Source organism: Myodes glareolus, chromosome 2 (assembly GCF_982192425.1).
Source record: "Myodes glareolus chromosome 2, mMyoGla1.1, whole genome shotgun sequence".
In the NCBI taxonomy this organism is placed as follows: domain Eukaryota; kingdom Metazoa; phylum Chordata; class Mammalia; order Rodentia; family Cricetidae; genus Myodes; species Myodes glareolus.
In genome coordinates, this window is record NC_142027.1 from 87,420,692 (window position 1) to 87,433,327 (window position 12,636).

At 48.7% G+C, this 12,636-nt stretch overlaps 1 protein-coding gene across 3 annotated transcripts in view; it reads right to left on the reverse strand.

Moving 5' to 3' along the window:
• The window catches only part of Slc7a1 (solute carrier family 7 member 1), a 67,222-nt gene that overhangs the window by 16,017 nt on the left and 38,569 nt on the right, over positions 1–12,636 (reverse strand). For all 3 annotated transcript variants that reach the window (XM_087902649.1, XM_087902646.1, XM_087902647.1), the window contains exons 3-5: positions 5,979–6,362; positions 2,147–2,305; positions 676–850 (exon numbers count right to left, since the gene is read on the reverse strand). In XM_087902649.1, the coding sequence (XP_087758775.1) occupies positions 676–850; positions 2,147–2,305; positions 5,979–6,348 (704 nt within the window). In that variant the 5' untranslated portion in view covers positions 6,349–6,362. The remainder of the gene's footprint in view (positions 1–675; positions 851–2,146; positions 2,306–5,978; positions 6,363–12,636) is intronic.

The following is a 12,636-nucleotide window of genomic DNA, read 5'->3' on the forward strand; positions in this document are numbered from 1 at the left end:
ACCCTGTCTGTACCTTATTCTAGTTTCCCTTCTGGAAAAATCTAGGGTATGCATGCACACCCCGTCCAGCACCAACGAGTGATGGACGCCAAAAGTCGTCATCACGCAGGACAGAACAAATGAAGACAGCTGGGGTTCCAAGATGGCCAGCCACTGCCAGAAAAAGCCACGGTGTCTCACAAAAGTCCCCTCACCGTGGCAATTTCAGCCCTAGCCTTAATGAAAACAGAATCAGAGACAACTTTCATTGTGTGCCCAGAAACACTAAAATGCAACCGAAAATTTGACCAAGATTAAAATGACATTGTAACGATTGGGCTTTGTTTCCTTAGTAACTGGAACTCACAGAAGACACTGTGGTGCAGCGCTGAGCACCTCTGGTCCCAGCACTTGGGAGGCAAAAGCAGGTGGGTCTCCAAGAGTTGGAGGCCAGCCAGGTTTACACAGTAAATAAATACATTAGTCAATTATCTTTTAAAAATAAAACTCTTTAACTAACTTCACTGGGAAAAGAAAACAAAGCGAAGCACTTTTACAAGGTAAGTTAAAATCACGTAATATTTAAAGGTATGTGTTATCCTACAAACTGCACCATCACCCAATACCTGTATGTGACCCAAAATACCAAATACGGAGAACTGTCGCATGCCAAAGGAACACATAAAGCAAACTCACTTGTTCCCACAGAGAGGGCTGGATCTATTCCAGAAGTCCTCCTCCTTGAGCTGCCAGTTTTTAACAGACCCCTTGACGAATCCCGACACCATGATGAAGCAGAGGACCAGGACATTAATGCAGGTGAACACTTTGTTGACCATGGCTGATTCTTTGACGCCGAGAGTCAACAAGCCTAAGAAAAGGTACAAACAGAAAGCCGTGTACCACATACGGGTTCTGTTCATTTGGGAACAGGGGACAAAATGACAGGGGAGGAAGGAAAACAATGGGCGCGGGACCTCCAAAGAGCTCTGAGTCTCAGGGAACATGGCTGAACTGTGCGTTGCTCTAGGAGCAGAAGTCCAAACAACCACAGATAGTGAGGGGCTTGCATCTCGGATCCTTAGGGATTGGAGGAGGGCACTGGGCTGCCCTAAAGGCCTGCAGAAGTCTGAACTGTGGCAGTCAGCCTTCCATGACGAGCAAGCCCCCGGTGAAGGATGGGCAGTCTTGATCCTGGCATCAAGCAGGGGAGAGACTACAAGGAAGTTAAAGGGAATTTACTCGCTCTGAGGAAGTGTCACTCGGTTCAATTTCTTGGTGGGATGAGAGGTTTCTGTATGAAGAATGACGCAGGTTTACTTGGGGATACCAGTCACGATGGCAGTGACCATACTTTGTGTTCTAGGAATTGGTAGCATGTATGGTCCCTCCTCATACTTAGTATACAGAAAATAATGTCTAAGTTTGACCAGTTCTAGCTCATAAACTCACATTAAAAAACAAAACAGAATAATCAAGTGACCCCAAAACATCCTCACAGCCTTGGGACTCCCACAGTTTGGAATTTTAAGCACCTCTCTCTCTCTCTCTCTCTCTCTCTCTCTCTCTCTCTCTCTCTCTCTCTCACACACACACACACACACACACACACACAGAGCGCTCATGTAGTTTAAGTATATTCCACTAGGTGGTGCTGTTGGGAGGCAGAGCACTTTCAGGAGGTAGCATATACTGAGAGATCACAGTCATGGGGGCTGCCCTTGAAGGGAATTGTAGAATGTAGGGCAGGACGGGGTCCCTTCCTCTCTTTCTCTGTCCAGTTATGAATGAACAGTTTGGCTCAGCCTCGTGGTCCCATCAGAATATTCCTCCACACTGCAGACCTGAAGTAACGGGGCAAACTGACCGCGGACTGAAGCCTCAGACACTGTGAGCCTAAATAAACCTTATTTCTTGAGACGATGCGAACTGCAGGGATAGATAAGTAAGCAAGATAAGTAAGCAAGATAGATAAGTAAGCAAGAGGGGCTGAGGGCTTGCTTGGTGGTTAGTAACAGCACTGGCCATGCATGGTGAGGCTGAGGGTTCCACCCCTAGTACCACCGATACATCAACGAACAAGTACGTGTAAGAAACAATGTAATCTTACAACAGGAGTTTTACCCATTGCCCCCAACACAGCCTGTCTGTCAACATGGGGCTTTACCTGTTAAGATGAGAATTATAATCACAGCTAATATGTCAGGGTTTTCGGCCAGCACCCCGGGGGCATTCAGGGCCATGTGATGACGTGAGAACTGTCCAATGGGTTTGCCTATGAGCTCGTCAAACGTTGCACTCCAGGCTCTTGCCACACTTGAAGTACCTGCCACAAAACACACGGTGACAATTAGAGAGAGGGGGTCAGCGGAGGCCCCTCCTCAGGTCTGCTGGGACAGCACCCGTTCAGGGTCATCTTGCCACGTCACCATCGAGCTGCGGAAGCTGAACCATAGCATATGCTCCAACAGAAGGGGCAGCTCGACAGTCTGGGGGTAAAGCCAAATGTTTCCAGGGGCTGCTAGAGCGCAGAAAGAAGTACACTTTATCCTCAGCCATGATCTATACTGTGTGTTGCAGGGGCGTGTGCGTGAGCGTGTGTGTTACACTGATGTGCAAGAGTAAATCTTGATCATAAATTCAGACTTTGGATTTTTCAGCTGTGCGCTAATAATAGCGACAGCAATGTGCATTCAGTAGAAGTTGCACTCTGAATTTTGATCTTTTAAGGGTCTAGCAATATTTCACCTGAAGCAATGCAGGAGAGCGCCAATGACCACTCAGCCCTGCCCATGAGGGACAGGAGTGGGATGTTGTATCTAGGCGAGGACATTGTAGTTTAGGTGGAGGGTCTGCACTTGAACTGACTGTATTTTCACTATATTTATATTTTTGAGGGGAGCGTTGATTGGCAGGGTCTTGGCATACAGCCTAGGCTGGCCTCAAACTTGCCATCCTCCTGCCTCTGCTTCCCAAGTACTGAAATCCCAAGAGCAAACCACCACATTCATTTTGATAATTTAGTTATATGATCTATGTATTAGTATGTAACACTGATAAGTGGGGGAGATTCTGTATGTACAGTTAAAACACACAACATGGCATGTATGAACATGAATGTGTATGCATGTGTATGTGTATATCACAATAAAATAAATAACTGCCCTCAGCAATTGATGCAGCCTGACATCATTTGCTCGTTTGATTTACTCAAATGACTAACACCGACAAGTCAGGAAACCGACTTCCAAATGCAGTCTGGTAACCAACTTCCAAATGCAGTCTGGTAACCACTGCTCAGGAAGTCCTCCCATGAACCCTTGGCAGCAGGAAAAATGGCATCCATGCCCCAAGAACTCACCTCAAAGGTGATCTACAGATGAACTGACACCATCTTGGGGTCAAGCCTATACCACTCAAGCCTGATCATCCAGCCAGACACTTTGTACCAGAACCCAGGGGTCATGGTATCCCCCAGAGTGCAAGACCACGGTGAAGGTGCATCTTACTTCTAGGCGCCAGACTCAAGTACCCTAGCTACAGAGAAAGAAGGGGCTGTACCCCAACAGCTGGCAGTACTGGTTGCTCTCATTCCCTTTCTTTCATTCTGAAGATGCCCACTGCCTCTCCGGTGCCGTCTGTCAAGAAAGGACACTGGAGGGCCAATATCTGTACCTGGCCTTTTCCTTTCATTCCAGAGGGCCTCGCCCAGGATTAGGGTCTGAATTGACCATAGAACGCAGGGGGATCCACACAAGGGGACTCAACTTCATTATTTTGCTCTCCTGCTAAGTGTTTTTCCAACAACTCAAAACTTTAACCTCATTTCTCATCCACTTATTAGGAATTCTGTGCACGAAGGCCGTGAGCCTAATGGAGAAAAATGGTCTGTCTGCCCTGCCTTCTCAAGGAAGCCAGCTTGCTGCAGTGATGTTCCAAACCCCGCCCTGCTGGATACCTCAGTCTTCCTTCCCAGGCCAGCCTGTTTCCGTCTCAGAATCACGATTTTAAAATGCATAACCATAGACACGTTCTTTAAAATCGAAAAACTCTCCTCCCTCGATAGCACAGGCCGAGTACGGATTCCCAGCTCGTTTTCATGAGCCTCAGACAGGCAGGTGGCACTCCGGGAAAGACTGTTATTTTGTTGGTCTAACAGCAGCCAATACTTCAAGTTCACGGCTGTTTCATGCCCAGGTAAACCGCCTGGAAACGTAACGGCCCATTTTCAAAGGCTCCACTCCCACTGAGAAGTGTTGCCACGTGAGCAGCATCTGTGGTTGCAAGGCTGAAGGCTGAACAGGAAAAGAAAAATGATGAATTTGACAATAGAACCATTGGAGCGAGCTCTGCTGGCTCGCAGACACTGGAGCTGCTAGGAGCGAGAAGAACCTCCCACTGGACGCCTGAGCATCGGTGATGGCCTAGCGAGCTGGCTATGGCATCCCCCACACAGACGTGACACTGACAGGACCAGGAGGTCCCTGAAGGTGGCTACAGGACCAAGGCCAGTGTTTTTTGTGAGAATGGAGTAGACTGAGATTTCACAGATGGTTGTGTGTAATGGTAACACTTGGTGATGTATATAAGAAAGGCTGGGTGGGCCGGACAGTGGTGGCTCATGCCTTTAATCCCAGCACTTGAAAGGCAGAGGCAGGTGGATCTCCGTGAGTTCGAGGCCAGCCTGGTCTATGGCGCTAGCTCCAGGACAGGCACCAAAGCTACAGAGGAACCCTGTTTTGAAGAAAGCCTGGGTGGGATGGAGCATCAGAGTGAACAATGGTTTCAAATAGGCAGAAATGTAGACCTCGACGTTCTGCCTCTTAAGTAGTTTCCAGGGGAAGAAACGCTGGCTATGTCTACAGTTACATGTGTAATCATTTATGAGAACAACAAATATAATCCAAACAGTGCAGAAGGACGTGCAGTAAGGTGCCTTGTACTTATAAATCCATAGACACAATGAGAAACAGTCAATGGAACACTGCCATGGAGAAACCATTATGATATACACAAACACACACAGACACACACACACACTTAGGAGTTGGGAGTATAACTTAGTGGAAGGATATATGTTTAGCATATGCAAGGCCCCGAGTTCGAGTCCCCTGCATCTCTACTCAGCTCTAACTTGTTAACAATGGGAAGGCCCTAATTGTTAGCATCACACACCTCCAGTAAAATGGCCAGAGCAAAGCAATACACAGTAAATACTGTTTCCGCTGGTTATCAGGTTGGGTGTTTCTCCTCTTTGTACTTTTCTGTGTTTCCCTGGGTCGTCTATGGTGATATATTTACTGCGATAATGAGAGGGGGGGTCTATTAAAAAACAAAACTATGTTTTAAAGTTAGAATTATCCTACCAGCCATGCATCCACTGGATCAACAAGGATGGTCATAGTTGGCCTGGCTTGGTCCCCACTCGTGGGTGCTGCGCTCGTTAGCTTTTTGTCAGCTTCACACAAGTCACAGTCATGAGGCAGACAGAGCCTTAACTAAAGGGTCATTTCTACTAGAATGGCCCGTAGGCAAGTAAGTCTTCAGGGCTTTTCATGGTTAATGATGGATGTGGAGGATGGGCTGACTACAGGTGCCAGCCACCGCTGGGCTGATGGTTCTGGGTAGCATAAGAGCACACCAGTAAGTAATTGCTCCTCCAGGTTCTCTGCTTCAGCCCCTGCCTCCTGCTTCCTGCTGACTTCCCTCACTGATGGAATGCCATTTGCAAGCTGAAAGAAACCCCTGTGTCCCCAAGTTGCTTTTGGTCTTGGTGTTTGTCACAGCCACAGAAAGCGAACCAGGACAGATGCAGGTGAGTGACGTCACAACAGTGACTCCTAAAGACCCTTTATGTCCTGCTAAAAGCGAGAGGCACGCAGCACACAGCAGTCAAGCTGGAGGGCCCCTGGAGATACACTCAGTCTTTTGGGGAGAGGCGAGCATCCGTAACAAACAGGGGTCAGAGGACAAAGGCCGGAGGAGACCCGAGGACTTACCAATGATGTAGGAGAGGATCAGGTTCCAGCCGGTGATGAAGGCCCAGAGCTCCCCTACTGTCACGTAGCTGTAGAGGTAGGCTGAGCCTGTCTTGGGGACGCGGGCACCAAATTCACCGTAGCACAGGCCAGCCAGCACCGAGGCCAGGGCAGCGATCAGGAAGGAGATGACAATGGCGGGACCAGCATTCTCACGGGCCACTGCACCAGCCAGGACGTAGACACCAGCACCCAAGGTGCTACCCACCCCAAGAGCTACCAGGTCAAAGGTGTTGAGGCAGCGGGACAGGCGGCTCTCCTCCCGACTGCAGTCCACCACCTTCCGACGCAGCATCTGCTGGCCCAGGCCGAGCAGGTTTTTGCAATCCATTGTGCTGAGAAAACCTGGCAGAGAAGAGAAAGACTCAGTCTTTGGTTCAGCCACCGCCACATTTCACCTGCAATCTCGCATCGCTGCAGGACGGAGCACAGGGACGAAGCCCTTTATAGAAGACATCACTGCTACAACATTTTCAGCTTAGCATTCAACCAACAACCGTCAGGACACAAAGAAACAGAGTTGCAGTATCCCAGGTGTCGGGGCCTCCATATTCATTTTAGTTCTGATGGGTACAGGTGACAGCTAACTGAGAACACAGTGAGGGACACTGTTCCCAACTTCAGCTGTGACTTATCAGGGCAAACAAGAGGCAATTTCAAGTATACTGTATTATAACAAAACGCATACCAAATTATATGGTGATCACTAAAACGCCTAAGTCTTGAGCAAAACAATGCTCCCAAGCTCAGCGGCTCTCTACCCGTGGGCCAAGCCATCCTGCACGTCAGATATTTGCATCACGATTCATAACGGCAGCAAAATTACAGTAATGAAGTAGCAAGGAAATAATTTTATGGTTGGGGGTCACCACACGATGGTGAAAAAAAATGCACTAAAGTGTCGCAGCCTTCACAAGGTTGAGAGCACTGCTCTAGGCCGTGGGATGCACCCCTAGAAGAAACCAACAAACAAATAACAGAAGAAACTGAGCATAGGCTTTAAGTGAAGTCTGAACCATCTTCACCGTCTTTCTTTAAACATAAAGCTGTCTGTTTTGGATGAAGCGTTTATGTCAGCAGCAGCAGGCGTGTGCAGGGAGGAGCCACCAGGACAGCTTCGGAAGACTGCAGTTATTCTTTCTTTCCCTTCACAGTTTTCATCGTGACCATCAGTTGGTCTTTTGTTGACCTGACTTAGGTCAACGATGAAGTAAGACGCTGATGAACAGAAGTCTCAGGTCTGGAAGTCTAACCCTAACCACCCACGGCAGCGACAGCCTCCCTGTCTCCTCACATCATCGCAGGCTCCAGATCACAAAGGCACTGCGACTGTTTCTTCCTGGGTTTTATCTGCCGGCTCCACAGAAAATCGTATTATCGAGACCCGCTAAAGTTTTAGTTAGACCTGGGAATCCCCCTTGTTGGATGAGGAAAAAATAACTTGTAACTAGGGTCAAGCCAGGTCACCGGGGTCCCAGTGCTCTGCTCCTCTCCTGGGATCCTGGCAGCCCTGCAGGTGGGAAGGAAGCGATGGCCCCTGACACCTAGGTGGGGGCGGAATCTCAAGGAAATGGTGGGCAGGTCACAGAGAGGGAAAATCCCAGAACTCCAGAGTTTGGAACCCATGTAAGAGAGTCTGATGGCTTTCCAGTGTCTACAAGGAAGGGATTATTTTTGGATGTATCCACGCCAGGTGCAGATGCTGGTGTCTGCTAAGCAGGCAGCGTGCCTGGGAAGTAGCAAGTTTCCTGCACATCAGGCCAAGGCTCTGGGTGCCAGGAGAAGAAGGAAGTACTGAGTCCTGACACTGCTGCATACAGGGGGCACATGGACAAAATCAACTGGTGAGTAAGTGCTTGGGTTAGACGTTGGCAGTGAAGGTCCAGCTCTGGCAAACGACCCTGCGGCACAAAGCCTGTGCTCAGGTATGAAAAGAACGTCGCAGCCCTAGGGGTGGGACTCAGTGCTAGACTGCTTGCCCAGTATGCGTGCTGCCCCGCACTCCAGCCCTGGTGCATTTAAGAAAGTAAAACGTATAACTTCTCCACATCGCCTCTTGAGAGCCACACCCCAAGAATAGATTTCTGAACCCCCTTAACGTAGAAAGTGAACTCAGAGACCTCAGACAGGGACAAAACGGCTCTTTTGGCTAGACCTGGGTGCAAAATACTTGGGGGGCAGACCGACCTGGGTCTCCACCAGCACAGACAGGACGCCAGCGAACACCCACTCCAAGAACCAACTCACGGATACTGCAGGGACTTCAAAGTCACCTTCAGACTGAAGATCATTCTCCAGGCATCATATGAGGAGGGTAAGAAAGTGTAGTCACAGGGCTGTTGCTCACGTCCCCCCCCCCCCCCAGACACATGCAAGAAAAAGGCCCTCTGCCATTGGCGTAGCCCTTGGTGACAGGGAAGCGAGAGGGGCACAGCTGGGAGCAAGGCTTTGCCAGGTGCTGTGAGCTGCTAGGTGTCCATTTCTGCCCTGTGGGGTGAGAGGAGATGGATGCATCGGCCCACCTCTTCCACTCAGGCCAGGCCTCCGAAGCGGGACTTACAACCAGCAGTTAAGAAAGAGATGAGGTTTCTCTGTACAGAGCAAATCCACTCGTTGCAATCCCAGCAGTAAATTAGAGGCCGACTTCCGGCCGCTGGGACTCACACAGGAAGTAGCCAGGTGAGGAAGGCAGGATCTAGACTAGGTTAGCCGTTTCCTGCGGGAGGGTGATGTACACACAGCATCCCGACTGATGTCTCTGCCCCGTCATATTCCATACTGATTGTTACAGAACACTTGCCTTAGGAGCAACGTGTTCCTTTCCCACGGAAATTCTATCTCCAAACTGTACCCTAGCTATCGCCAAGTACAAACAGAAGTCAAACAGAGCTGGAGAGCAGGTTCGGTGGTTACATACACCTCTCTTGCAAGAGGACCCGAGTTCAACTTCCACTGCTCACATCAGGCTGCTCACGGATGCCTGTGACTCCGTGCTCAAGCGGATCCAGTAGCTCTGGCCTCGTGTGTGTGTGTGTGTGTGTGTGAGTGTGTGTGTGTGTTACACACAATTAAAAACAATAAAAATAAATCTTTCAAAAACAGAAGTAAAAACAAAAGTAAAATGCCTGGCTGTGGCGGCACACACCGTTAATCCCAGCACTCAGGAGGTAGAGGCAGATGGATCTCTGTGAGTTGGAGGCCAGCCTGGTCTACAGAGCGAGTTCCAGGACAAGCTAGGGCTACTCAGAGAAACTCACCTTGAATAATAATAATAATAATAATAATAATAATAATAACAACAATAATAATAATAGAAGTGAAATGATCCAGTAGTCCAGGGCTTCAGAAAGACTTCCTTGAACTCTGTATTTTAAATCTCAATGTGGGGAGTTAGGAGTGATACAACTTTTTTAGTCTCAAATTTAATCTCCAATTCCTTCCGGTCTGACAGTGTGTGGAGAGAGGGGTTAGAAAGAGGCTATTAGACACTGTCCCCAAATGCCATCCTTTAAAACCTTAACACACCCATGTCTTTCTGGGTTTTCAGAATGGCCTGTGCCCTCATGGCCAGCTCCTGCCTGCTGTCCGGTTTGACACACTAACCCATCATTCCTACAGGGAACAGAAGAAAGTCTGCATTTGTTCAGGGTTTAAAAAACCACACCACACAGTCGCTAAAGAGGACACAGGAGCTGGCCAATCCCTGTACCTGGTGGACCGCAGTGTGAGGGGGTATGGAGCTTTAATATGAAGGACAGGATGCTCACAATGTAGGGACCTGTTACCAGGTCCAAAAAAAAAAGGCGTTCTAGGATGCTGGTCATTGTGGAGGAGGAGCATTGGTGACGTGAACGGGGAGAAGGCTAAGGAGAGGAAGTGATTTCAAAGCAGAAAGGAAAAGGGAAAGAAGACAGTCACCATGACTGTGGTGGTCCCCATAGGCCCATAGGGTGTGGCACTACTAAGAGGTGTGGCCTTGTTGGAGTGGGTGTGCCTCAGTCTCTTTTTGCTGCCTGCAGATCAAGATGTAAGACTCCCAGCTCCACACTGCCATGTCCCCCTCATGATGATAATGGACTGAATCTCTGAAACTGTAAACCAAGCCCCAGTTAAATGCTTTCCTTTACAGGGAGTTGCTGTGGCCATGGTGTCTCTTCACAGCAATAGAAACCCTGACTAAGACAATGACCATGGCCAAGATGATCAAAGAAGTGATCAGAGGAAATCACTTCTGGTCTATGGTGAACTCACGTGTTCACAAGGCACTGGATTCTTGACCCAGGGGATTCGACAGGAACAAAACACAAAAGAGCAAGTCTGAGTCTGAGGGCAGGCGCGGTGTCAGGAGGATACACCTCAGCCATTTAACACACATCCCAGGAGAACCTTCATTCCACGGAAACCATGTCCGTAACATGTGGATGGCACTAATGGATCAACATGCGAAAGAGCCACAAATACTGAATGAAATTTCACTTCATTCTAGATGGCACTATGTGAAAAAGTCAGGAGAAAGAGTCCCCCCAGTCTAATAAGAACGATGAAGAATTTACAGTAATATTAGACAAAACAATGTAGCCTTTAAAAACAATCACACAAGTCAGGCAGTGGTGACACACAATTTTAAACCCAGCACTTGGGAGGCAGGCAGATCTCTGTGAGTTTGAGGCCAACCTGTTCTACAAGTCAAGTTCCAGGACAACCAGGACTATTACACAGAGAAACCTTATCTAAAACAAATAAAAACAAAAACCCAACAAATAAAACCACACAGGGCCTGGAGACATGACGGCAGATAAAAGCATCTTCGACAAGACTGGGGTTCCAGTCCCAGCACCCACATGGTGGCTCACAACCATCTGTAACTCCAGGTCCGGGGGAATCTGATGTACTCTGGGGCTCCGTGAGCACTGCATACATGTAATCAGAAATATACACTCATTTAAATAACTAATGAATCTTTAAACATGACATGACTCCAGAAGCTAGCACATAGCGTAAGGGGGCCTGAGAGAGGTGAGCAGATCCAGAAAATGGCTGAGCTGTGCCTCCTGTCACAGCTTTCCTGAAGAACCAGAAATGTGTCATCTCACCCACAGCAGAGGTGCCAAGTCCAGTCAAGACCCTTCACCTCACACGGAAGCCTTGGTTCTAAGATGTGGCCCTCTCCCGAGGCACACAAGACACACCGAATGGATCTCTCAAGCCTATCACAGAAAGGCACAATGCTGTTGTGACAGCCAGACAGTTGTCCAGGTCTTGATAACTTTAACCTCAACCTCCTCTTACACCATCAGAAAGTCCAAGAGCCTCATTATCTTCCTGCTGATTCGAAAGGGGCCGAAGGCAGGCCTCCCAGAAACTGAAGATCCACCCTAAAACAAAACCCACGTCATGTGGGGGAGCTACAGGAAAGAGGCCTGGGGTCGAGGGCCTGACATGGCTTGGGACAACTTCCAAAAACCATAGGGGAACCTTTGGCTTCACTGGTTCCAGACCTGAGGCAGAACGTCACAGCATCTCACTCATGTGCTACAGCAAAAAGGCTCCTCTCATGGCCAGAGAGAGAGCAAAGAACGGAGCCAGGACGAGACACAGCCAGGAGAATGCCCCGTCGCATTTCCCCAAGCAGGCCCTACTGTGTTATGAAATAATCTTTTTCTACTGTCAAGATGTGTCTTTGCCAAGGCACTGGCTGATTGGTTTGACAAAGAGCTGAAAGGCCAATAGCTTGTCTGGGAGAGTTAGGTGATTCTTCCGGGCAGAGAGAGGAGGAGAAGAGATGAATCTAGGGAGATGCCAGAGGACACGGAGAGGAAACAGGAGGGGCAAGATGGAAGAGAGGTAAAAAGCCATGAGGCAAAACATAGATTAATATAAATGGGTTAATTAAGTTATAAGAGCTAGTGGGACAAGTCCAAGATAAAGGGTAGGCTTTCATGATTAATAATGAGTCTCTGTGTCATTTTTTGTCAGCTGGCAGTCCAAAGAAAAATCCATCTACGTCACTGTCAGCTAAGAATGCCACTAAATTATGAAACATCAGTGGACTGATCCATTGGTTAAGTAGAGGCTTCATGATCCAATAACCTCTCAAGGATGAGACCCACCCAACACACAGGCCTTTGAAGACACGTCGCACCCCCATGCTAACAAACTGTTCTCCAAGGTACAGATGTGGGTGTGGGGAGGGGAGGGAAGGAGCCACACACATAGCCTCAGCCCTCAGCCATGTAAGAAGTTAAGGACTGAGTTTCTCATGGCTTCAAGATGACGGAGCAGTATCGAGACCCCACACACACCTTGCAGAGGCCCAAACAAATAGGCTTGGGTATGACTAACTCTGGCTGTGACAGAAGCACCAAGCCTGCCCCCAAAGGACCCAAGGCCCTCTTCTGGCTGCGCAGGCACTGACACGCACGTGGTCCACGCACACACACAAAATCACGGAGATCACTATCCCTGCCTCAGCAAGGCAGGTCTTCTGAGGCCCCGGCAGGATAAAGCATTGAGGGACGATGTTCAAAGTCAACGGTGCGTTTCTTAAAAGCCACCTTAGAATCTCTACCATCACATCACTGTCACTGTTTCCCTTTGAAATCTTGATCACAAGACAGGC